This window comes from Xiphias gladius, chromosome 4 (genome assembly GCF_016859285.1).
Source record: "Xiphias gladius isolate SHS-SW01 ecotype Sanya breed wild chromosome 4, ASM1685928v1, whole genome shotgun sequence".
NCBI classification, from domain to species: domain Eukaryota; kingdom Metazoa; phylum Chordata; class Actinopteri; order Istiophoriformes; family Xiphiidae; genus Xiphias; species Xiphias gladius.
The window spans coordinates 24080813-24108564 of NC_053403.1; the positions used below are offsets into that span (position 1 = coordinate 24080813).

The following is a 27752-nucleotide window of genomic DNA, read 5'->3' on the forward strand; positions in this document are numbered from 1 at the left end:
GAGTGCAATTGGCCCTTTTGTAATAGTGCTATGACTTCTGTATAGATCTGTTATTCCATAATGTGATTTACCCAGTCACACTGTGGTAAGTTTGCAGATGCAGGAAGGACTGAAGGTATCGATCCACAAAAAACAGTCTTTTCTTTAATTAGAGTGAGACAAACTTTTCAATGCTTCATCTGTATGAAAAGATACAGTGCCCTCTCTTGGAGGAGGACATTAATTCTTGTTGCATGTTCTTTGAAGGTCAAAAGAGCAATAAGCATTAACATAATGTGACCATCCGTACACTTTGTTTTTTTTTAAGTCCATATCTGAACCTCCTGTTTGAAGATTTTTTTATGGATGGAGATTTTAAAGTGCACTTTCATTGAGGTCGAGAAATAACAAACCAAAAAAATGCTAAAGCTAAGATAAACAACCAGATAATTTTCTCAGGGGTTGACGAAGACCAAAACGTGGTTAAATGTTTGACTTGCATTCGTCGGGCAGGAATTCCAATTATTACGTTGTTGGTATTGCTACCAATGTTACTTAAGCATTCTTTCTCAGCCCTTGATGTATATTTAAATAATTAAATTAATATCATAAATGTACAACAACTAGTCGACTAATGGCTGGAACTAACTACTACTAGTTGACTAGAAAAATCTTTGGTTGGGGGTAGCCCTAAAAATAACACTGATGTTCCTCCGTTTACGCTGGATGTGTAAATAAAGCAACTGTTAGCCAACATGCTCGCCATAAAAAACTGTATATGCCAATGCCCCCCCCCCGTCTAAATTCTGTTATTTCAATGTCAATTTTTATATTTTTGGGCGCAGCGTAACGTGCAGTAAATACGACATCCGACATAGTATTATCGTATAAAGTTGTGCCGAATGTGTTAGCAAACATTTGCCTTGATTACACATTAGCAGTCATTCCGAGTCATTTTTCTAGCCAGCTGATAAACTTAAGTCCAATATTCACTATTGTTCTCTTTAGCTGCTAAATGTTCTACCATTCACCAGCTAGTTGCTAACTTTAACTGTCTGCTGCTAGCCAGCTGATAAACTTAAATCCAATATTCACTATTGTTCTCTTTAGCTGCTAAATGTTCTACCATTCATCAGCTAGTTGCTAACTTTAACTGTCTGCTGTTTGGTGCTGGACAGCTAGCGTACAATCGGATTTTCAGAGCTTTTTCTTTTTTCGTGCACAAAATTGATGTGAAAAGAAAAACAGGGAATTGATAAATTAAATAAATTTTCAAAAAAAGTGACATGAAAAAAGAAAAAAAGGGAGAAAAGGTGATGGATAGATGTGTGAAAATAGTGACAGTAAGAAAATAGCAGAGTATAATAAAGGTACAAAAAGACAAAAAGCCAAATTTTGTATTTAAATAAATAAAGTAAATTTAACAGAAATACAGTATGTAACTTAGGAGCTTTAGCATCTTCATTTTCGTTATTATCATTATCCCCAGCATGCAGACCACAACTAGACTACTGGCTCCATTACCACCCCTGCTACTACTATTCCCATTACTACTAGTAATAATAATCATAATAATAATAGTAACAATAAGAACAGTAACAATTATCATAAACTCACCAGCACATGCAATAATTTAAATGAAGAATAATGAGGAATCAGTAATAATAATAATCAGTGATACATTAATAAAGTAATTGGATTGGGCTTTAAAGTGAGAGTTAGAAAGAAGAGAAAAGAGAAATTAAAAAATGGACAGGAAAAGAACCCTCCAAAAGTAGGAGACTGTGAAAAGGAGTCAGCATTATGAGGATTTAGTTTGGGGCAGGAGGGATGGAGGTGAGCAAAAGGAGAAGAATATATGTTGTATTTGTTGTTGTATTTGCTGTGGCATGTGGGATTCATGCATTGAGGTTTTTTAAGTGGGTAAGAATAGGAGAGGAGAGTTTGGCTGTCTTGTTCCTGAGGGAGTTGGATCAATTCAGTATTCTCTTAAAAGGTTTTTTCCATTGAACAGTTTCAAAATGAAACTTTACATATTAAACATTCCTTTTTCAAAGCTGGGCCCCTACAGATTGCCTGTACATTGGATCAAATCTGATTCTTGAGTTGTCAGAAATAAATAAATAAATGTAACAAAGCGGTGGTTGGCGGGTGAGCATTTTCTCTAATGGCACTGCAGCACTTTTCAGGCGTGTGTGAGTGTGGCTTAATCACTTGTAAGACTTGATTGAGTGTGTGTTAATAAACATTATGCTGTCTCTCTCCCCCTGGTGATTAGTGGTTTATGTGCTCTGCTCTCTGCAGGCTGAAGACGCAGTCCTGAAGATTGATGGAGGGCCATGCTATTCCAACAGCAGGCATTGCTGAGACAGAAGCTCTTCGTTCTGGGCAGCCTTGCTATCGGAAGTGTTCTTTATCTCGTGGCCAGGGTTGGGACCTTGGATAGGTAAGTTATCACTATCACATTTTGGGAAATACTGCATCTTTATTATAAGTTATTTAAGTTTATCCGGAATATCTTATTTTTTAAACTCGATTATTTTTTTTCACACTTGATGTTATTGAATAATATGACACGGTTTAAGTGAATCTGTTAATCAATGTAGGCAATCCTCCACTGCATGAAATTGTTTAAATGTGCTGCTTCATACAAAAACTGGGCCGTTCGTAGGACAAAAAGTAATGTTTTTACCCTGCATTGCCTCTTCCCAGACATGTACCCGGGAGGTTAGGTTATGCCAATTCTCCCAAATGAGGAAAAGTTTGTACTCTATATATACAGTGAGCAAACACTACAAAACTAAAACAACACTATGAAAAGTGATGGCCTAATTTTCAAAAGATTTCTATGGAGTTTTATTTTCAGCTAATTAGTAGAAAAATTTCCCCATACTTATTTGGGTTGTGTTTGACGTGTATTATTTTCTTTTACGAAAGGGTAAGTTTTTGAATTGTAATTATTATTAATCATTTTAATTAAGGCCACATTAATCAAAACTTTATAATAACAAATTGCTTAAATGACTATGTGCGATCACTTGTGGTGATGAAAAATGCCTGTCGAGATAGCTGGTAAATATTCCAAATGTGCCTGTGCAAAGGTGGGAGCTGGAAGTTCTCGGACAAGTTAAAGCTGCATTAATCAATATCTTAAATAAACAATAGGTCAAAAGACTATGTGTAATGTGGCTGTTAAGCATTAAAAAAATAAACCTTAAATAAAATCTTGCATTCTAGTACTTTAACCTAGCCAAAAATTCCTTTTGTTGTCCTTTTATTTAAGAATCCTCGTTATAAATAAGTTATTTTTGTGTCTTTTTCATTTCTCTTTTGTTTTTTCTCTTTTTTCTCAGGCTACAGCCCATTTGCCCCATTGAAAGCAGACTGACTGCCCCTGAGCCAGAGCAAATCCCTCTCCGTACCCTGCAGTTTAAGCGAGGCCTGCTCCATGAATTACGTAAGGGCAATGCCACCAAAGAGCAGATCCGCCTTCAAAACCTGGTCCAGCAGCTGCCTCAGGCCATCATCATCGGGGTGCGCAAAGGGGGCACCCGTGCCCTGCTGGAGATGCTCAACCTGCATCCGGCAGTGGTCAAGGCTTCACAGGAGATCCACTTCTTTGACAATGACCAAAACTACGCCCGGGGTATCGACTGGTACAGAGGGAAAATGCCCTTCTCCTTCCCTCATCAGATCACCATTGAGAAGAGCCCTGCCTACTTCATCACAGAGGAGGTCCCTGAACGCATCTTCAAGATGAACTCCTCCATCAAGCTTCTGATCATCGTCCGCGAGCCCACCACCAGAGCTGTATCTGACTACACGCAAGTTCTGGAGGGCAAGGAGCGCAAAAACAAGACCTACCACAAGTTTGAGAAGCTTGCTATCGACGCTAACACCTGCGAGGTTAACACAAAGTACAAAGCTGTCCGGACCAGCATCTACACCAAACATTTGGAGCGCTGGCTGAAGTACTTTCCTGTGGAGCAGTTCCACATCGTGGATGGGGACCGCCTTATCACGGACCCGCTGCCGGAGCTGCAGCTCGTCGAGCGCTTCCTCAACTTACCCTCAAGGATCAGCCAATATAACCTGTACTTCAATGCCACCAGGGGATTTTACTGTCTGCGATTTAACATTGTCTTCAACAAGTGCCTGGCAGGCAGCAAGGGCCGCATCCATCCAGAGGTGGACCCCTCAGTGGTGACTAAATTGCAGAAGTTCTTTCACCCCTTCAATCAGAAGTTTTACCAGATCACTGGTAGAACATTCAACTGGCCATGAAGAGCTTTGAACTTCACTGAGATTCATTGGATTGGTGTTTTTTTTTAAATCCCACGCTACAAAATCTCAAAAGATATTAATAGCACTTTGACTGAATTTAATACAACGACTGTGTGACCAAATATAAAAGGAACTTGATGTAAGCTTGTTTTTATGTGTGTGAAAATAAAACAAAATGGTTTGAGTGGTTTGACTAAAAGATTCAGTTCAAAGCACTTGATCTTGCAAATTAATTCACCTGTCTTTCAATGTTTCCCGTCAAGAAAAAAAAACCCAGTACTGAACTGTGATTAACTAAAGAGATTATTTTTGTTGCTTTTTAAAAGACTATCAAATACTGACATTCAAGCTGTTAAGATAGGCTTTAAGTGTGATGCTTTTTCATGATAAAACCTCTTAAAAGATGGAAAAATGACATCTTACGAACAAAGAAATTGCTGATTTGTTCCCCATCATGTTGTTTATTTGACCAAAACTGCATGTGCAATCAAGATGCCAATACATCATTATAGGATCCCGTATTAGTTAGTTGTCTTCTGTTGTCGTTTCATAATGTTTTTCACTACATTTTATCTTTAATTCATGGTGTGATCAATCCATTAGAAGGTGACCTCTAATCCTCAACCCAGCATTATCCAGAAAAGGATCATCAGAATAGAATTAAGGTTTCAAGTTTGACTCAAAACCTTCAAAGCATTTGAGACTTGAGCTTGTGTTTTATTGTAAGTATGCTGTTTCTTCCCCTACAGCTTTTTCATTGGTTTGCAAAATACCCGGCAAAAAGCCATAGTGAAAAAAAAAAGTTGTCCTTTGATGATTCTTGTCAGACCAACTGCTTATTCTAAGATGATTAACAATATCTATCTGCTTCTGTGCAAATATTCATTCTGTATCATGTGTGTTGTTAAAAAAATGCTAAATTAAAAGAATGTGTAGACATTTGTCAACTGATTTATATCGTACTGTTGTTCATCTTTTGCTATAGAAAGGAATAATTTCACATTTTGGGTAATAGATGAGAAGATTGATACCACTCACGCCTGTGTTAGCTGGAGTCTGGAGGCTATTAGCCTAGCTGTTGAACTTTGGACAGGGCCAGGCTAACTCTTTTCCCCTGATTCCAATCTTTATGCTAAGCTAGGCTAATCACCTCTTGACTCCAGCTCTGTACGTAACACACAGAAATGGGAGTGGTAATAATCTTCTCATCTAACTCTCAAAAGGAAGCATATTTCTCAAAATGTTGAACTATACCTTTAACTTGTTAAAAACTGTATATAAAATTCATAAAAGTACACTGAAACACATTTTGTTCAACTGCAGATAAATCATGATTATGTCTGGACAGAGAAAAATGCCACATATACAGTATATAAGCAGAAGGGTTTGTATCTTTTGTATGTTAGATACAAGACCGGTGATCCTTCAGAATTTTTGGGTTTTAAGTTGGATGTGTCAGAAAGTAACCACAGGGATAACATGGGAAAAGTGGGCAGTGCTCCAGGGCATCAAACCTTGAGGGACCCTGAAGGCACAAGGTTTTACATCTGGTTTGTGGTAATTTGATTAATTTAAATCCAATGAACTTTATATCCAGCGAGGTAAAAGCTCTTGGGGGTTGTGAAACACTTCAGCAAAGTATAAACTGAAATGCTGAGGATCTGAAGGACCCTAATCTATCTTGCAAACAGGCCCCTGCGTTAAAGACTTATTATATCACTTGATATTGTGCTCATATTGTGCATAAAAATTTCAGCGACGAAGTGCCAGTTGGTTTCTGAGCCAAATATACTGTCATTTGTAGTCTGCAGTGCGCACTGTACCAGATGGGTACTCGAGGAAACAGGATAAATAAAAACTGCAGAAACAGGGAGAAACTGGGTGACAGTGAGGGCCCAGATCTTAATTTTACTTTAGCGCCCCCAGGTTAGTCCAGGTTAGTCCAGTCCTGACTCTGCCCCAGGGACCGTTAGCAAAACCCTTCCTGTTTTGCTTGGAGGTTGACCCTGACCTCCCAGACCTTCTCTACAAGCACCAAGTGAATAGGTATTGAAAGTGTACCTGGTGCATGAGATAGGACATACAGTACGACCATTCGATGCCTGGCTGTGAGCAGACACAGCCAGGTGAGATTTAAACATAGTATTTGCCTTACAGTGTTTTTCTAAGTCACTTGTTGTGGACCGGGGGCAGAGCAGAATGTAACAAAGATAATGCTGACATCTAGTGTTGTGTCTCAGCAGTAAATAAAGTGCGGCGGATTCGTGCCTTCATTGTGTTGGAGCTCCTAATGAAGAAGTAGTAATTATTTTAACACTTCTTCATAAGGAGCTCCAACACAATCAAGAAGTAGTAACACTTCTTCATAAGGAGCTCCAACACAATGAAGAAGTAGTAATTATTTTAACATTAAGCATGGCAGGGATATTTATATACCTTGTTTCTAAAAATAGGTAATACTCTATGTAGCTTATCTGTCAGCCCCGCCGGAGTTTGTCGCGGGAACTCTTACCCATACATCTGTCCCATCTTTTCTGCTGCCTGGGGCCCGGGGCCACCTTACAACGTAACAGCACGCCCCGCCCCGCCCCGGTGGAGTTCCGCCTCCCATTTACTAACGCTCCGTTTCGCAGTGTACTCCTCTGTGTTGATACCGTCCATTCACTTCTCCATCTGCTAAAGCCAATTCTAACCAACTTTTTAAAAAACTGATCCAAACATGGCTTACACGACTGCGGGTGGAACAAAGAAGAAGGTCTGCTACTACTATGACGGTACGGGACATCCGGGGTGTCTGAATGGGAAGCCCAAATTGAGGCATCTGGCAGGCTAGCGCTAGCTGCTTAGCTAGTCAGTTTAGCTGGTGCTGCCTGTAAATGAATGGTGTTAAACACAAGTTAGCTAACGAGTAAGCTCGCCGCTAGCGTTAATGACCATCACTTAAATGGCCTCCATGGTACTATCTAGTGTAACCCTGCGTGTGAACTGGTTTAAAAAGCATGTAGCAAACCAAACATGCACTTTACTCCTCATGTAGAACGAGCGAGGGTGTAAAAAATTACGTAAAATAAGGTTAAATTAATGTTTTATCATGTAATTATCTAGACGTGAACGTGTGTAACAGTGCAATCGCAACACTCACAATCACTGTTTGAGCCATATAATTGCAACCGTAGACCAGGCTTTGCGCACCGTGTTATTTGTTCGTACCCGGATGAATAACTGAAACTGACGAGAAACTGTAGATCCAGTGTGTCAAAGCTACATTTTTGGAGCCACGAAGCGAAATGTGAAACTATTTCACGCACAGTTTGCTCAGGCCTAATTGATGTTTAACGTCCCTCAGTGGATCAAGTGTTTCTTTGAGCCCAGGTAGCAGCATTTCACAGTAGAGGAAACTGTCTTGACCGTCCAAGTGGTACCATGGCCTCCCCCCTAGAGGCATCACTTATTTTTAACCTCAGCAGTTCAGGTTAATGAGGACTTAATTATTTTCAATTTTTAATATCTTAATAAGCCAAACAGTCAAAAGATTCCATATTGTTGCTTGACTTGGTGGTTTTCATTTCACTTATGAATTTTTCTCTTTAGATATACAACACAGGCCGTAAAGGATAAGGCGGGCATTCTACATTTTGCCAAATTCCATAAAAAAACCCAAAACAACAGTGAACTGTAGAAACCCTTCATTGTTAACTACACAGACAATTGCTAACTCAGATATACTAACTAGGACACTGAATGTGTATTATTTCACTGCTGAAAATAGTCCCCAACAAATGCATTCTTCACTCCTGTTTAGTTAATGTTTGCTAAAAACTACAGTTCCCAGCTGTTTTATGAAATTGTTGAGCCTTTTTTAAAAAGAAACTACATATTTGTGACCCATTTTTAAGGATTTATTTCTTCAGTAGGAACCAACGGCCTTGGGGCTGAGTGCTAAATGTGGGGTAGAGAGGTCAGAAATTATTGAGAGACAGAGTAGCACATTGTTTGTTTTAGTCTTAAAATGGGATTGGTTGACAGTAAGAAAAAACAGGATAACACCAGCCTTATGCGTCAAGATCACCTTAGGAGGGCATGTGGAAATGTGAAAAATGTACAATTATTTCAACATTTGTTTTTTTTGATACACAACTGAATGACTTCCTTAGACACAGGCACATTTGAACTTGTACTGCAATAGCGTCATTAATGGCCCAGATTTAGGTTATGGAAGAGCTCATTATTAATGAGACTCAATATCATTGGGATATATGTGTATATTAATACAATATTTGTAGTGTTATATGAAGTTACATACATAGTTGAAAAAAATATTGTAATATTTGATTCTTGTCAGTATCAGTAAGTCCTCCTTAGTAGACCATACGTGATACATGCACGTATCATTGCTTGTGAATGTGCGCTTTAACCCATGTTTATGTTTGCAGGTGACATTGGAAATTATTACTATGGACAGGGGCATCCCATGAAACCACATCGCATCCGGATGACTCACAACCTGCTTCTGAATTATGGACTGTACAGGAAAATGGAAATCTATGTATGTTTCTAACCACAAAATGTATTGTATGCTCTACTGTGGTACCAGAATATCAGATGTTAATAAAATATGATTATAGTGGTCGTCTTCTTCTTTTTTCCCCTAGTTTCATTCAGCTGCTCTATTTTGTGTTACAGAGACCACACAAAGCCACAGCAGAGGAGATGACAAAATATCACAGTGATGACTACATCAAGTTCCTCCGATCCATACGGCCCGACAACATGTCTGAGTTCAGCAAGCAGATGCAGCGCTGTAAGGAGTTTGCGGGCTTCTTGTACAGGGTTCTCAATAGGCATGCAACTAAAAAATTTTTGGCTGGATTGCAACAGTGGAGCCAGCCCTATAAACGTGAATGTCCTTGACTGAGTGAGTGATGAAGTTACACCATAGGTCAGCTGAATTCCGAGTGACCAAGTGCTGAAGTTACACTATTGGTTGGCTTGCAGAACGTTGGAGTTTCCCCATTGGCTGTTGCACCTCCAAAATGAATTGGCGCAAACTGTTTCTATTGTGTCATCAGGGGGGCGTTTACAGGCAGTGTTGATAACTTAGCAACCTCTTTGTCACTAGATTTACCAACTTTTCACACCCTTTTAGCAAATTCTCTTCACTTAAGCACCTAGCAACAAATCTAGTGACTTTTAGGACAAAGCTTAGCTACTTTCCATAGAAGCGAATTGCCAGTATTGCCCCACGAGAACAAGATCTGGATTTCCCTCCACAGGCACACGTCTCGGGCTGCAATACAGTCACTATTTCATACTTTTTCTGTTGTCTGATAATAGAAACAGAAAATATGTGAATGAGAACAGGTTTATTGGGAATTTGGTAACCATGTAATAATTTATTGTATATGTGAGCACAGACTCTAGGAGAGAAGCAAACAGACGGTCCAGCCATATACTAGGGTTTGACCTAGTCTTCTTTTAAAGTAGTGCAGTGCCTGTCAAGCCTTTGTCTGATTCTGGTCTGTAGGTGACAGTAATTGATTGGTCACATTGTATGTTTGCTTTATGGTAATTAATCAGACCAGCATGGTGCAATGTTGGGGGAAAAAAAACCTGAGTTTTTACAAGCTTGAAATAGCATTAAATGGCTCAACCAGTCATTTTGTGGACACACGTTTTACCCACTATGTTCTGCAAGGAGTTGAAGTTAGTTTACAGTTATATATAGACCAGCTGAGCTAGTATTTTAGCGCCAGTAGCCAACGCCATGGCTCTACCTGTCTGTCTGCTCCTCCAACATATCCTTTGGCCGACTCCACCATGTCACCAAAAGAACATACAAAGTACTACGCTTTAAGGTTAAATTAGCACTCAGCTTTAGTATGAAAAGTCATGGAAAACTCAATGATTAAATCGGTTTTGCTGAAAGAACACTTTTGATAAGACAACACTCACACCAAGCTGTTGTTCCTGTTTTATTTGTGTGTTCATAGTAGTAATTGTAGGATTTCTCATCATTTTTGTCTTGCAGTCAATGTTGGGGAGGACTGTCCTGTATTTGATGGGTTGTTTGAGTTCTGCCAGCTCTCCGCTGGTGGCTCTGCTGGTAAGTTGCAAGAAAAATCCATTAGTTGCATAGCAAATTGCTAGATTTTTATTACCTAAAAATGATATAACTTGATGTCAGTTAACTACACGCAGAGGTCAAACGTTTGCACTACTAGGAAAATGACTTAAAGAGAGTGATATCGGTCTGTCTGTCCCTTCAGCTCTTTTGACCGTGTGAGATATCTGCACAAACATTTGCCAAATATCTGTTCAGGATTAGCCAGTGTCTGCTGGGATAGACTCCAGCATGCAATGTGTTAGAGGGAAGAGTTTCACATATAGAAATACATATAGACTTTTAGCTTTAATTCAAGGGGTTTGACAAAAATATCACATCAATTGTTTAGGAATCACAGACATTTTATGAACATCACCAAATGCTGAGTTTCCTCCCTTGAGATGCTTTCCCAGGCCTTCAATGCAGCCGCCTTCAGTTGCTGCTTGTTTGTAGGTCTTTCTGCCCTCACTTTTGGCTTCGAGAAATGAATAGCATGCTCAGTTGGTTTGATTTCTTGTGACTGACTTGGCCATTGAAGAATATCCCATTTCTTTGCTTTGAGAAGTTCTTGTGTTGATTTCGCAGTATCCATCTGTACTGTGAAGTACTGTCCTATCCATTTTACAGCATTTTGCTGAATCAGAGCAGATGGTATAGAACTATACACTTCAGAATTCATCCTGCTACTTCTATCAGCAGTCACACCATCAATAAACACCTGTGACCCAGATCCATTGGCAGCTATACATGTCCGTGCAATAACACTGCCTCCATCATGTTTGACAGACGATGTGGTGGCTTTGGATCATGAGCCGTTCCTCTCCTTCTCCATACTCTTCTCTTCCCATCATTCTGGTACAAGTTCATCCTGGTTTCATCTGTCCAAAGAAACTTGTTCCAGAACTGGGGAGGGGGCTTTTTTAGATGTTTTGTGGCAAAGTCTAATCTGGTCTTTCTGTTCTTGAGTGTTACCAGTGATTTGAACCTTGTGGTAAACCCTCTGGATTTGCAATCATTGATTGCAGACTTTGACAATGATACACCTGCTTCCTCGAGATTTTTCTTGAACAGGCTAGATGTTGTGAAGGGGTTTTTCTTCTCCAAGGAAAGAATTTTGCGATAATCCACTTAGTTGTCTTCCGTGGTCTTCCAGCCCTTTTTTGTGTTGCTGAGCTCGCCAGTGCATTCCCTCTTTTACAGAATCTACAAAATTGTTGATTTGGCCACTCCTAAAGTTTCTGTTATTTATCTGATAGGTTTGTTTTGTTTTTTCAACCTAATGATTGGTCGAGGCAGACTACCACCAATCATGAGCGGGGTTCTGCTCAAGGTTTCTTCCTGTTAAAAGGGAGGTTATTTTTTATTTATTATTTTTTTTTTTTGCCTCTGTCGCCAAGTAATTGATCATGGGGGAATGTTGGTTCTCTGTAAATGTAACTATAAAGAGTCCTGGTCTAGACCCGACCTACATGAAAAGTGCCCCGAGATAACCTCTGTTATGATTTTGCGCTATATAAATAAAATTTAATAGAATTGATTTGAATGATGGCCTCATCCATTTGCATCAACACCTCATTGGACCAGATATTGAGAGTTTCTATGAGCAGTTACCAAATGCAAATTCCACACTTGGAATCAACTCCAGACCTTTTATCTGCTTAATTTGTCACGAGGGAACAGGACACACCTGGCAATGAAAAAGATCAATTGTTAATTGTCGAATTGCTTTTGAGCCTCTGAAAATGAGGGTCAGTGTGTAAAAACTGCTGTAATTCCTAAATGGTTAATGCAATATTATTTTTACACCCCTTGAATTAAAGCCAAAACTCTACACTTAATCACATCTTGATGGCTTTGTTTTAAATCAATTGTGGTGATGTACAGATGCAAAATTACAAAAATTGTGGCACTGTCCAAATACTTATAGACCTAACTGTATATCACCGCCTAATTACATTACGTCCTCTGCACAGAGAAAATTTCAAACCCATGAATTTATTGGACAAACTGGCAGCAAAGAGGACACACAACATTTTTATTACTGAACTACTATACTTATTTATTTACATATACGATTATTACTTATACCAATGAGTGTAAAATCGTAATAACAAGGTAATCATTTATTGTATTCAGACTGTGGCTAAATCCCTGTCACTGCTCAGAGGAATGTTAAGAGCTAGCGTGTGTGCATGTTGTCTACATACAGTATCTGCATATTACAGTAGCTGTGTCTTACTGGGATTCTGAAGCTTAGTGCTATCACTCAAGAGGATTTCATTATTATGCTTTTGAAATCTGAATCTTTTAGAAATGTTGACGTTTTCAAACCAGTCCCGGACATCCTTTAAATGCCTAAATTATTAATGGTTATCTTTATACATCTGAACTATAATAAAATTGCATTAAGCATTAAAGCACCTGAAATATCACTTTCAAATCCAAAATATTTCTTTCTAAAATTAAATACTAAAATATTAATGACTAAAACAACAAATCAAAGTTAAAGTTTAAAAAAAACAAAAAAGTATTTGTAGTTATTTATTACAAGTTTAACATTAAAAAACTAAGCTAATCCGTTTAATCAAGACCATTTGAGTGTTAATTCTTCAGTTTAATTGTAAGTAGCCTGCCAACAGCAGCAAACACCCTCAAAATTGTCATCAGTTTCTGATTAAGGTACATATTAAATTTTGATTGGTGCATGGACAAACATGATCTCAAATCTTTCTAAGTCCTGTCAACATCAAACTAGTGAGAGGAGCACAGACAAAAACCCTTCAATTAGGCTCACTGAAACTATTGTAATTTGGACATAAATTTAAATGTTCTTGTGGGAGTCCATTACTTTTAGTAAGAAGCTGATTGAGAAAACAGGTTTTCAGGGTGTTTGATAAAGGATATATTATTGGTTGGCTAGGTCGCTGCTACTGTTTCTTTTTGTAGTAGTTGTCCTGTCTGAATGATGCATTGTCTGGTGAAAGGTAGTCAGGTTTATGCTGAACTTGTGCTACCCACTAGCTGCAGTGGTCAGAAGGCTTGAGCTGTTCATATTTGTAACCTGTGGTTGGATACCATAATGTACAATGGTTACAAGCTAATATGAAAAACTTCTGTGCAATCCCAAATTTGTGCATTGGTTTCTACAATAGCCTTAATCACCAATTTATTAGAATCAGTTGAGAGTCAGTGACATCAGGCCACTTGGTTTCCCAGTTGAGCCTAATGCCATTAATTGCATAAAATAGTATAATGAATTTTTAAATCTTGTTGGGAAATGAGAAAAGACCCTGTTAGATCTGTCATATTGGTGATTGTCAATCATATATATTTATAACTGTAAAATTTCATTAAACCAAATGTGTTTTCTGTTGGGCCCAGCTGGTTCAGTAAAACTGAACCGACAGCAGACGGACATTGCAGTGAACTGGGCAGGAGGACTTCACCACGCAAAGAAGTCTGAAGCGTCTGGATTCTGCTATGTTAATGACATTGTGCTGGCCATCTTGGAACTGCTCAAGTGAGTTTCACTAGCAGCTTGACAAAACTGGACAGTATGAGAAGGCATTTTTATCTCACATGATGTCCAACCACATGTGTGAAAAGTACATTCTTCATCAGTGTACTGATTTTAAGGTTGAGTTTTGAAAATGCAGTGTTAACCAAAGTATGTGTTCTCTGTACGTATCTCTGCCCTGTCTGTGTTGTCCCTCTCTCCCAGGTATCACCAGAGGGTGCTGTACATTGATATAGATATCCACCATGGGGACGGAGTAGAGGAGGCCTTCTATACCACAGACCGGGTCATGACTGTGTCCTTCCATAAATACGGGGAGTACTTCCCTGGAACCGGGGACCTCAGGGTGAGCTTCAGCCTTCATCCTCACTTACTTACAGGTCATAATTTGTATATGAAAACACCAAACATTGGATTGTTAGTGTGTGGTGTTTGTAGGCATTAAAGTAGAAGTGGATGTTATCGCTGTAAGACAACAAAGCAATATGGATTTGTGTAAATTTAAGTTTTTAATTTATGAAAAGGCATAGTAGTCTCGTTGATTTGATGAAGCTAACATTTCCACTTGGAGAAACTGTTCACCTGCGATGAATATTGTGATAATTTAGTGATGTATCTTTTTCTTTGTATTCTACTGCATTGACCCTCTCTGCATTTAGGATATTGGTGCTGGAAAAGGCAAATATTATGCTGTCAACTTCCCTCTGCGGGATGGCATTGATGATGAGTCATATGAGCAAATCTTCAAGCCTGTGAGTAATACATTTAAATCTTGAAAATGATCAAACTTATTTTTGTATTCCACATTAAATATCATCGACATTGTCGAGATTCACACAATCTTATTTAGATATCCTCACACATGAAATCAGTCATGTTTTTTTTAGAAGTTCACTTGAACCTAATACCAGGAAACATTTTCATACCTGAATGACCTTGAATATGACTTTTATTGCATGTTATTCCAGTGTATATACCTCAGATTATTTAAAGGATATGACACATAAAGCTGCATCCAACTGCAACTGCGGGGCCAGCCCTATAAATGCGCGAGTGTCTGTGACTGACTGAGTGAGTAACTGACTGACTGAGTGGGTAGTGAAATTACAACATTGGTCAACCGATTACCATGTGATTGAGTGCTGAAGGTACACCACTGTTCAGCTGGCCGAGTGTTGGAGTTTCCCCATTGGTTGTTGCTCTTTCAAAATGAATTGGCCCAAACAATTCCTATTACGTCATCAGGGAGGCGTTTATGGGTAGTGTTGCCAACTTAGTACGTTTGTTGCTAGATTTACCAACTTTTCACAGCCCTTTAGCAAATTTCTTCACGAAAGCACCTAGTGACAAATCTAGCGACTTTTTGGTAAAATCTTAGCTACTTTCCATAGAGTAGATTCACCAGCATTTCCCTACTGAGTTCAGGCTTTCTCTCCGCAGGTACACCTCTCTATGTGTCTCATTCAGTTGATTGCAAAGCACCTGATGAGCTTCTAATCTTCACTCTGAGTGATCGATTTTCAAGTACATATAGCCGAAGTCATGGCACAGCCGTTGTCTTTAACTTATTAGAACTTAGACGATATTGCAGTTATAAAATCAGGATTTTAGCAGAGCAGCAGCTTGGAAATGGCTTGGAAGTGACTGCTGGTTAACAGTCACTATTTCATACTTGTTCTATTGTCTGACCACAGAAACAGAAAAAACATGTAAATGTGAACAGCTTTATTGGGAATTCAGCTGGATTAAAATGCTGTATATGTGAGCACAGAGAGTAGGAGAGCAGCAAACAGATAAAGGGCGGTCCAGCCACATACTAGGTTTTGACTAGTCTCGTTATTTTAACAATGGATCAAGTTTCTGTGTGTAATGTAAATAGGTCAGTTGGAATGATAAACCCACAGAGAATTATCACCCAACTCTGTAGTTCCCCTCAACTCTGTGGAGCATTTTAGTTTATTTTAGCTCACTTTTTTGGTTTTACAGTCTGAAGACTCTGCTCTCTTCCACCTTGTTTTCTAGCAGCAGGTGGCGGCTGTGGTCCGTGGAAAAGCTTTGATAAACCCTCTGTACACTCTATACAGCACCAAAAACCAGACAAGAGTTGGGAATTAGCTGGTGAACATTGTGGTGCATTTACCAGCCAAGAAGCCAGATATTTTTTTTTTCAGGAGTTGGTGGAGAAGAAACCAGAGCTCAAAAGAGAGTGAACATTGGACTTAAATTCATCAGGTGGCCAGAAACACAATTCCAAATGAATGCTAATTTTTTTCCATGGATGTGTAAATAGGCGTCTGTTGGGTGAAAGTGTTTGCTATAACAGCTTGATAATATGTCAGATGTTGTATATTCAGCTTGTTCTGCTTCCCTAAAAAGCCCCAAAAAAAGTCTATAAATTTTAGGTGCAAATTTCCCGGATTGGATAACTGAGTCAGGTCAGTCAGGTGGTAAGGTAACCCTGGAAATTCCAAAGCCAATTTAGAAAAAATTAAATTACCTTGATGATTTAAAATGTAGCTGGGTGTGCAGGTTGTGTTATACCAAATAAGAAGTGGCTCATACGTGTTGTATGGTTATGTCAAATCCATCATACTTTCTCACCTCTACAGAGCTGCCCAGTCTCGGAAGTGGGTGTGAATGTCAGATCGTTGATTTTGAAAAGCTAATGAAATGGTTGGACACAGCCCTCCCAGATCCAAAGTCGGAAAGATGTGGGTGGGAGAGGAGATTTATTTAAATTGTGTTCAGAAGCAGCACGGAAAATCGCGACATTGATGACATTTTCCAATGTTATCCTGAATCTTGAGAGTCCATTATGAATAAACCACAACATGGTTGTTGTTCATTAGTTGTTGTTTTTTTTTGTCATGGCTGATACAAAAATTAAACAAAATACCCCGTCTTTGCACAATTGACAGCTACATTTCAATTTAAGGGATTTGAGGGGTCATATTCACTATCTTTCAACACTTCCTGAGTGTGATTTTTCTGCTGTGGGCCTGCAGGTGATGGCCAAGGTGATGGAGATGTACCAGCCAAGTGCTGTGGTTCTTCAATGTGGTGCAGACTCTCTCTCAGGAGACCGCCTTGGCTGCTTTAACCTCACTATCCGTGGTATGTATACACACACATTTACAAGAACTTGTCAAATAAATACTTCCATTTACTCAGATATTCAGATTTTCTTGGTCTGAGAATAGTCTAAAAACAGGTGAATGTATCACTTGGTCTTTTATCTGTCAGTGTTACATTGTGCCTCTTGTTTCTCCCAGGGCATGCCAAGTGTGTGGAGTACATGAAGTCCTTCAACCTCCCGCTGCTCATGCTGGGTGGGGGAGGATACACCATCCGTAATGTGGCCCGCTGCTGGACCTATGAAACAGCTGTGGCTCTGGACACAGACATCCCTGATGGTTTGTCACTGATTCCATGTCAGTGAATATGAAGAATGTTAAAAATAGCAATTTGACCATGTTGTGATTAAGCAAGGCAGTGATAGGCCAGAGCAGCATGTCTGAAACTTTTTGCCTTATTAACCTTAAAAGGTTAAAAATATCCTCACCCACCTCCTTCCCTGGCTGTAGATGAATCCTGAAAGGTACAAAAATTCTCTTGTCGGTGGGGTTCGTGTGATTAGAGGATAAAAATGAACACTGCTCTACATGCTGAATTCCGTCAGTAGAGCTATGGAGCAGTAGAGGAACCCTTTTACACACGGCAGCTTTGAGGCATGACTGTATATAACTTTCTGAGTGTGCTGCAAGTCTTCCTTTATTGTTGTTGGTCAAGGTGGGCCAAATTTTAACTATACATACTGCTTGCTGTTTTATTCAAAAACAATGCATCATCCTTTGTTTCTTGATTGTCTATTCTTTAGGGCTGTAGTGTTGAATGGTTGATTGGTTAGTCAATATGCTATCATCCGAACAAATTCTCATTGGCTGGACAATCGCTGGTATTACTTTCAATAGGAGAAAAGCACTATATCAATAGTCTTCCAGGATTAATCCATTATTTTCAGTGGCGGGAGGGACAGACTGCCTGTGAAAACGGGGGTGTTTTGAAAACACAATCTTGAATTCGCCCAACTTAATGGAAACTTCTAGGTATGACTTATTTATCGTTTACTGACCATTTACTAAATGTTTACTTGGAGTCGACTCCGAACTAATTGACACCATGTCAAAGAAGTCATTGGTGTGGCTGCATTTTGTTAAAATGGATGATCATAAAGTCTAGTGTTAACTTTGCAGACAGCCGTTTGTACATCATAGCTCAACAACATGGCATATAATCTAAAAACAGTAGGCTACCTTGTCTGCGTTAGGAAGCTCTGTCAAGTATACACTTGAGGCTTTGAGTGTACACCGATCAGCCACAACATTGAGTGAGTGAGTGAGTGAGTGAGTGAGTGAGTGAGTGAGTGAGTGAGTGAGTGAGTGAGAGTGAGTGAGTGAGTGAGTGAGAGTGAGAGAGAGAGAGAGAGTGAGTGAGTGAGTGAGTGAGATTTGAACCTTGTGGTAAACCCCTCTGTATTTACATTAATGAAGACGTCTCTTGAATGTAGACTATGACAATGATACGCCTGCCTCCTCAAGATTGTTCTTGACCTGGCTAGATGTTGTGAAAGGGTTTTTCTTCACCAAGGAAAGAATTTTGTGATCATCCACTCTAGTTGTTTCCCTTGGTCTTCCAGGCCTTTTGGTGTTGCTGAGCTCATTAGTGCATTCTTCTTTTTAATATTCTACCAAATTGTTGATTTGGCCACTCCTAAAGTTTCTGCCATCTGTCTGACAGGTTTGTTTTGTTTTTTCAGCCTAGTCATGGCCCAGCCTGTGAAAACAGTTGGATGCCTTGTTCAGCTCCAGTGGACCGTTGTCACGTCTTAGAAAATAATCCCTAATGGTGTTATCTGGATTATCTCATTTTGGGCTTGCAGACTACAAATTTATAGCAGAAAGGCTGTGTTAGAAACTGGAGTTGTGGGGATTGAAAGACATTGACATTACCAGGCAGAGTGGGTCTAATGACAGAAAATGTAGAGTTGTAACATGGGAAGAGAAGGATTAAGGGTTTTTGGTATGCATCCCGTGTTGGGGACTAAAAGTCCAGATGTCTTACCTTCTGCTGCGTTGATGTTGACCATTCTTTTTTTAATGTGTTTCTTGTGAGTCCCCCCAACATTATGGAAGTGCAATACAAAATCACGTAAATACTCGAGCACCTGCTAGTGTCGAAGTCCGAAGAGCCACTGGGAACATACTGACTTTTGGTGTTTGGTAAGATCTTTTTACAGCATAAAAACTGTACTGAACACACAACCTCATTCTATAAAGAAAAACACAAGGCATATGTAGTTTTTATGCGAGAGATAATTGACTCTGTGTGTATGAAAGTAGCTTTCATTCAACAAAGAGAGGCACTGGAGATACACATTGGCGGTGGCAACTGAATGTAAAATGTGTGCTTGATACTCAGCTGTGTCTGTGCAGCACTTTTTGTGCTTGACTTCCTACCTGCTACCTTTCTTGACAGGGAGCTGAGTCAGCAGACTGTCTGTTCCACTGAGCGTGTGTAACATAAAGAGGGGGGATGTAATCGCAGGCTGTCAGATGGGCCAGCAGTCTTCTTAATGGAATTTCAGGACATTAACTGTACTCCCCACTCAGTTCAATTCATCCTCCCCTCAGTCAGGATCAGTGTAGGTTATAAAGCCTCAGTAAATCATGTTAACAGGTGTGTTATCGGCCCTTTTTTAACTCAAACGACTGATAATTTGTTACTTTGTTTTATCTGCAGTATATATATCTTGCACAGCTGTTTATCTTGGCTCAGTTTTCACAGTTTGCCTACTTTTCTAAATGATGTTTCTATTGCAGAACTGCCCTACAATGACTACTTTGAATACTTTGGGCCTGACTTCAAGCTGCACATCAGCCCCTCCAACATGACCAACCAGAACACACAGGAGTACATGGACAAGATAAAGTACGAACAGACATTTTATAGGGCTGTTTCTTAACAATGCTGCAGTAGATTTGAAATGTATTTGGAATAATTATTATTACTGATGTTCATGCAAATATTATATTTGCATATATTTGGTTATCACCTAAAACCTTAAATTAAGGTTGACTTAATGGATTTTTCTGGAGCTTTCAATCGCATCCCATGGTCCTCATCAGTTGATTGCTCAGTATAAGGCAAAACACTGAGAGATGTATTTTAGTCTGGTTGTTGATCTTTTCAGCCCCTGAGTGTTTTTTTTTTAAATTAAATAAATGTAATTTCCTTGCCTAGTTTTAGAATGTGCTCCAGTTATCATACTTCAACTACTGTGACATTATCATCCCAGATACTTTGAAAATCAACAAAACCTACAGTGTCTGTAAAGTAAAAGTGAAATGTCTGAATTATCTCAGAGCTTCCAGCTGTCCTTTTCAGCATGTTTGTGATATAGCAGACAGTTTCCTTCCCGTTAGTAGTTTGTATGTACAGCTAATATGAACACGTGTTTTTCTCACGTAAAGTATTTAGGTGGTAACTGCAGACGCGGCCTGTCGAACCTGATCAGCAATTCTCACCTTACTTCACTACGTTATAATACCTGAATGAATCCCCATCATTACAGACTGCTCTCACAGCACTAACAAATGTAACACATCTTCCTTTGTCCATGTGAAAGTGGACTTGATGGAAAGTTATTTAAATTGCTCCAGAGTGACCTGAATGCGTTGGTTATGTGTATCTGACTGTTCAGGCAGCGACTGTTTGAGAACCTGCGGATGCTTCCTCATGCTCCTGGAGTTCAGATGCAGGCCATCCCAGAGGACGCTGTCCCAGACGACACCGTGGACGAGGACATGGAGGATCCTGACAAACGCTTGTCAAGTAAGACAGCCCTTCATTTCCCCAGATCCCTTTTGTTACATGCAGTAAAATGGATTAAAGTGTCCATGTTTGTTGGCAATATTTTCACAATTTCTATGTCATTTTCCTGGTTGCATCCCCCAAAGAAATGTACCACCAAGACTCAGAACATATTAATCCTGAGTAGGAATAATAAAAACAACAACAATGAAAGTTACTAAATCCATGAATATGGCCTCTTTTTTGTTTTACACTATCAGTACATTTCTGGCAGAACTGAGGCACAAAATCTCATATTCCTGAAATTCTCACACTCTGATCTGTCCATTCATACACATACATATATTACATACTGTATGTTCTGTACATACATCTGTTGTGTGCTTGGAAAACCTGTGAACACACTGGAAAAAATCCAAATAATTTCAATGATTTTATAAAATTTTATCAGATAAACCGTTTTAGAACATATATGGTGCATGCCACATTTAATTGGTTGCATTACTCAGTAACTTAACTTATTCTGGAAATAATGGTACAAGAAATGCTTACGCAAAACAAGACAACTCCCCAGACTGAAGAAGCATTCTTACTGCTTTACCTGGCAACTTGATTTATATCAACCGAACTATCACGTAAAGATTGGTAGTAAGGTAGATGATCTCACAGTTCAGCAGTAAATTTTCTCGGTGGCTGCTGTCAGGTTACACCCAAACACAAGTGTTCCGGTGTCCTCTGATTATTTCCACAGGAAGGACACAACCCTGTCCACAAGATGTCCACCTGTAATGTTGCTAATCAGAGCGTCTTGTTGTGTGGTTGCAGTTCGTGCCACAGATAAGAGGATAGCCTGTGATGAAGAGTTCTCTGACTCTGAGGACGAGGGGGAGGGTGGCAGGAGGAATGTGGCCAATCACAAGAAAGGAGCGAAAAGGCCCAGGGTTGACGAAGACAAGAGGGAAGGAGAGGAGAAGAAAACTGGTGGGTACTCTCTTGGACAGTGGACAGTGAGGAAAGCAAGTGACCAAGTTTTTCTACAGCAGTTGAAATGTTATTCATTTGTTCTCTGTCCTCTCCCAGAGATAAAAGAGGAAGAGAAAACAAAGGACAGCAGCGCTGAGAAGACTGACTCAAAAAGGTGATAAGCCTCTCTATTAATAATTGTCCAACAACTAGTTTGTTCTAAATTGAGTTTAGGGCTATGTTCACACCTGACTGGCCTGCACTGCCTTCACTTTTGCATTCTTCATTATGTTGTAAATTTTATTTAATTTTTTGGGGGGTTTTTTGCCCTTCAGTCTCTACTCAATAACCCACAATGACAAAGTAAAAAAATGTTTTTAGACATCTGTGCAATTTATTAAAAATCAAAAACTAAAATCTCTCATTTACAAAAAGTATCCAGGCCCTTATTTTAGTACTTTGTTGAAGCCCCTCTGGCAGAAATTACAGATTCAAGTCTGAGCTTTACACACCTGGATACAGCCAGTTAATCCTAGTCTTCCTGGCATATCCTCTCAAGCTCTGTCAGACTGGATGTGAAGCGTCTGTGAGCTGCCATCTTCATATCTCTCCACAGATGTTCTATGGGGTTTAAGTCTCGGCTTTGGCTGGGCCTTTCAAGGATAATCAAAGACTTGACCCAGAGCCACTCCAGCATTTTCTTTGCTGTATGCTTTAGGGTCATTGTCGTGCTGCACGGTGATTTGTCGCCCCAGTCTTAGGTCTCGTGCACTCTAGAGTAGGTATTCTTCAAGGACCTCTCTGTATTTGGCTGCATTCATCCTTACCTCAATTCTGAACAGTCTCCCTGTCCCTTCCACTGAGAAGCCCCCCAATACCATGATGCTGCCCCCATAGGGTTGGTATTAGCCAGGTGATGAGCGATGCCTGGTGTTCACCAGACATAGTGTTTGGAGTTCTGGCCAAAGAGTTCAGTTTTTGTCTCATCAGACAAGAGACTCTTTTTCCTCATGCTTTCACAGTCCTTTAAATATTGTTTGACAAACTCCAAGCGAGCTGTCATCTGCTTTTTACTCAAAGTGGTTTCTGAGATAGTCGTCCATCCGGCAGGTTCTCCCATCTCTGTTTCAGTGACTGTTGGGCCTGGGTCACCTCCCAGACCAAGGCCCGTCTGGTCTGGTTACTCAGTTTGGCTGGACGGCCAACTCTAGGTAGAGTCCTGGTGATTCAAAATGTCTTCCATTTCAAAATGGTTGAGGTCGCTGTGCTCTTGAGAACACTAAAAGCTTTAGAAATGGTTTTGTACCCTTAAACCCTGATCTGTGCCTCGCCGGAGTTCCTTGGACTTCAGGGCTTGGTTTTTGTCCTGTCATGCAGTGTGACTTGTGGGACCTTTTATAGATACAGGTGTATATACAGGTGTGAGCCTTTCTAATCTATGTCCAAACAATTTGGACTGCCGCAGCAAAAGGTCTGAATACTTGAAAATGTGTTTTGATTTTTGATTTATGAGTATTGATTTTTAATAAAATTGCAAAAATGTTTAACGTTTAAAAACATGTTTTCACTTTGTCATTATGGGTTTATGGAGTGCAGACTGATGGGCAAAAATGGCAATTTTATCCATTTAAAATTAAGACAACAACACAATGAGGTGTGCAAAAAGTGAAGGGTTCTGAATACTTTCTGAAGCTACTGGAGTACACTGATCAGCCACAACATTTAAAACCAGTTACCGGTTGTAATGAATGGTGTAAAATAATATTCCAGCTGAGATCAACTCTTGTTTTGTCTTTGCCAGTGTGAAGAATGAGCAGACCAGCAGTGCCTGAGTTCTCCTTAAACAAACACAACTCTGCGGTGCTGTCCACCCTCAAGGATCCAACTCTTCAGCGAATCACCATCAGAAGCATTATATTTATTATGACTCTCCATTTTCTACTTGTAAATCTCTTGTGAATTGTAAGCATCTCTCTTTGTGTAGTGCATCAGTGGATTTCTTGAATCCGCCACTTGAATTTGACATACTATGTCCTTTGATACCCATTAAACCATTTGATTCCAATGTGCTTGATCTTCTGAAGGAAATGTCGACTTACTTGTTTTTAAGTAGCGGTGGGTAATCTGTAGATGAACCTACAATGATTTCGTGTTTAAATTTTGATATTTTGCATTTGTCAATAAAACTTTTTTATACTATACCCATGACGTGTGGTAATCTATGGGGCTTCCTCCTCTTCTGAGCTTGGTGTAATGAAAATGTACGGTCACACGGGGGCGTTGTGACCCAAGAGATCGCATCTGAAGGTGCAGCGGCAGCGCTGAAGGTACTGAGCGCGCTTAATGTGTTGGAAACCCATGTTTCATAACGAGCGCAAATATATTGGAGAGCATAAACTAGGATACGTCCAACATGAATACTTGCTTGATGAATTTGGCATTTCAGAAAAAAACCCAACCAGGACAACTCAAACGTAATAAAATGCAATTTTATCGGTTAGAATTCTCACTCCTGTCGTCCACCATAACTGGTTTGATAGACGCAGACCCTAAAGATTGAGAGGCAACTCTGAATAAAGTTGAAGTTATTTGCCGAGTCATGACTTATTTGTGCGTTTAAGGAATGCCGAATTGTAAAGTGTCTCCTCGTTATTGCCAAATGTCCGTACATGAGATTCTGCCAGCAATATTTCCTTCGTAGCAATCAAAGACACTTTGAACAGTCGGAGTTTTGAATTGAAGTTGTTCTGTTTAGGAGCCTGGAAGCCACATCGAGTGAAAATCAGCCACGATCCAGGTAAGATGGTGTTTGGAAATGTTTTGGTCGCTGACTTAAAATAGACCAATGCTAGCTTGAGTAGACTGACGCCGCTGTCTTTAAGCCGTTCGCCTGCTCGATTGTACCCTCCAGTTTCAGAAACTCACTTTTCCTTTTACAGCGAGAGTAAAGTTCCCTGAGTTTCACACTGGTTTTCACCTGTTGATAGAACAGGGAGAGAACGGTATACTCTACTATATACTTGTCCACTTCGCTCGCTGTGTATCTTACTCTGTCCAATATCAGAACTATTAACGTTAGTCTCAGATAAGAAATTAGGGGAAATCTGTGTCACGTTAAGGCCTATGATCATCACATATTCATTTGGAGGCTTTGACATACAGTAGGTTGCAGCACTTCGGTATCTCAGCAACTACAGTGGTGCTTGAAAGTTTGGGACCTCTCTAGAATTTTTCTATATTTCTGCATAAGCATGACCTAAAACATCATCAGATTTTCGCACTAGTCCTAAATGTAGTTAAAGAGAACTCAGTTAAACGAATGAGAGAAAAAAAGCATACTGGGTCATTTATGTATTGAGGAAACGGATCCAATATTACATATCTGTGAGTGGCAAAGTACAGTATGTGAACCCCTAGGATAAGCAGTTAATTTGAAGGTGAAATTCGAGTGAGGCGTTTTCAATCAATGGAAAGACAATCAGGTTTGAGTGGGCACCCTGTTTTATTTAAAGAATAGGGATCAATCAAAGGGCGGCACGGTGGTGCAGTGGTTAGCACCATTTCCTCCGGGGAAGAAGGTTCTGGGTCCGAACTGGCTGTGTGGAGTTTGCATGTTCTCCCCTGTGCCTGCGTGGGTTTCCTCCAGGTACTCCAGCTACTTCCCACAGTCCAAAGACATGGAATCAGGCGGGAAAAGGTTACAAAACCATCTCTAACTTCACCAGTCCACTGACAGTCAGTCAGACAGATTGTGTACAAATGTGTACCCTCCCCAGGAATGGTCGACCAAGAAAGATCCCTCCAAGAGCAAGGCAAGGTCACAAAGGAGCCCAGGGTAACTTCTAAGCAACTAAAGGGTCCACCATCAGGAGAATACTGGACACCAATGGTGTGCATTGCAAGGTTGCAAAGAGAAAGCCACTGCTCTCCTTAAAGAACATTGTTGCCTGTCCGCAGTTTGATCAAGATCAGAAGAGAAAGGAAAACACTGCATTCCAGCATAAGAACCTTATCCTACCTTTTAAAACATGGCGGTGGCAATACCATGGATTGGGCCCCGTTTTGCTGCATCTGGGCCAGGGAGGCTTGCCATCATTGATGGAACAATTAATTCTGAATTATACCAGCGACTTCTAAAGGAAATCATCAGGACATCTGTCCCTGAACTGAATCTCAAGGGAATGTGGGTCATGTAGCAAGACGATGACCCTAAGCACTCAAGTCGTTCTACCAAAGAATGGTTAAAGAGGAATAAAGTTAATGTTTTGTAATGGGCGCGGCAAAGTCCTGACCTTAATCCAACTGAAAAGTTGTGGAAGGACCTGAAGCGAGCAGTTCACGTGAAGAAGCCCACTAACATCCCAGTGTTGAAGCTGTTCTTTGCGGAAGAATGGGCTAAAATTCCTCCAAGCCGATGGGCAGGACTCATCAACGGTTAAGGGGGTCACTCCAGAATACCGAAAGCAAAGGTTCAGATACTGTACTTTCAAACTTTCAAACACCACTGTGTACATAAAACCCACTCCAGCTGAATCTTGAAGTGGAAACATTTTGATCTGTGACTTTACATGAAGGGACTTATGTACACTACCTCAATCTTTACAACTGTTATTTAAATTTACGTAATTCAGTGTCTCAGTGTTTCTGAAATTGAAGCATAGAAAAAATAAACAGTTGGACATTTTAAAAACAGTCTGTACAACACTGCCTCTGTGCAGACAGAGGGTTTGTAAGTAATCAACAACAGTTGGGAAACCTGTAAGAAATGTTTGCATTAAAATTCAAGGCTTAATTTACTTCCATTGCTGCAGGAGAGCTGTAAATTGACCAATTTCTTAAATCCAGTTTATGTTGACCTAAGCTTTTTTTTTTTTTTCCCCCCTGCAGTTAACTGCTTACCTTTGTACCGTAATTCACTGGAATTGAACAGCTGAAATTTCAATAAAAACTAGAAAAATGGGGGTGTTCTAAAACTTTTGACTGGTATTGTATGTGTAAAGCTGAGTTTGTAATTGCTGATTGTTTAGCTGGTTTTGGCCCCTTGGTTCCATTGAAGGGAAATTTTCGAGCCCCCCCAGTTAAAAATGTGTTTTACGTTTTGTTATGTCAATCGGATGTTTTAGCTTCACTTTGCAGAAAGGTGCTTGTTTGACAACAGGAAACTGTTTTCACGTCTGTCTCCTGGTGAGAGAAAGGTTTTTCTCACCTTAAATCTCAGTATAAGAAGCGTTTGTATTTTACGACATCACCACTAGTTTGAAGCGAGTCCCCATCCAATATGCAGCTTACGCGAGTGTGATGTGGAGATTGAAGCCTCAAGGTCCCATACACTGAGAATGGACTTTTCAGTAAGTTAGGAGACATCTTGTTTCCAGCAGTTGAACTTTTGAAAAGAACAATATTTGCATATTCGCAGATTCTGCAAACGAGGAGATGTAATTTAAAGAATTTTAACTAGGTAATTGAACTTTTTTGCAGAAAAATCCAATCAGATACAGAATACCATCCCAAGCAGAGTATTTCCATATGTCTTAAACATGTCTGGAGGGGAACCTTAATGCTGCAGCATATCGTGTATATCGACCCCAGGACATAAAGCCAGGTCCATAAAGAAATGGTTTTCCCAGAGCCTGGTCTTCAAGCCTATCCTATCCGAAACCTCTGGGATGGACTGGAATTGGAATTCAAAACAAATCCCTGCAGCCAGGGAGTCTGAAACCAGAGGGGTGTAGGCTATTACAAGAGCACATTAATACCCACAGTGTTGTTCAACAATCACATGTTGGCGTAAAGCTCTGGTGTCCGTATATTTTTGGCCACGTAGAGTAGGTTGCAGCTCAACTTTTGTCCTGCCCCTTTCATATTCCTCATATTGTAACATTTGATCCTATGAGCTAAAATAAATATTTATACCCTGGATTTCACCTTGAAGGCGCAGGGCTGCTGCAGTATAAATAAACTGGCTAGGATATTATTAATACGTGTAAAGCCCGGTAAACCAACAGTAGGAAATACACAAATAACGACAGATGCGGC

General features: G+C 39.9%; 2 protein-coding genes across 2 annotated transcripts; both read left to right on the forward strand.

Moving 5' to 3' along the window:
- The first annotated feature begins 2318 nt into the window (after window positions 1-2318).
- On the forward strand, window positions 2319-5148 carry LOC120789079 (heparan sulfate glucosamine 3-O-sulfotransferase 5). The gene is made up of 2 exons (XM_040125563.1): window positions 2319-2425; window positions 3333-5148. Exons 1-2 carry the CDS (start codon window positions 2319-2321, stop codon window positions 4261-4263), a joined length of 1038 nt encoding a protein of 345 aa, XP_039981497.1. The 3' UTR covers window positions 4264-5148.
- Window positions 5149-6836: 1688 nt separating this feature from the next.
- Window positions 6837-23915, forward strand: LOC120789162 (histone deacetylase 2). The gene is made up of 14 exons (XM_040125708.1): window positions 6837-7037; window positions 8697-8809; window positions 8947-9064; window positions 10292-10366; window positions 13748-13886; window positions 14088-14229; window positions 14543-14635; window positions 16889-16997; window positions 17156-17296; window positions 19763-19871; window positions 20644-20774; window positions 21579-21734; window positions 21834-21891; window positions 23518-23915. The coding sequence occupies exons 1-14, from the start codon at window positions 6983-6985 to the stop codon at window positions 23546-23548; spliced, it is 1470 nt and encodes a 489-aa protein (XP_039981642.1). The 5' UTR covers window positions 6837-6982; the 3' UTR covers window positions 23549-23915.
- Window positions 23916-27752: the final 3837 nt, after the last annotated feature.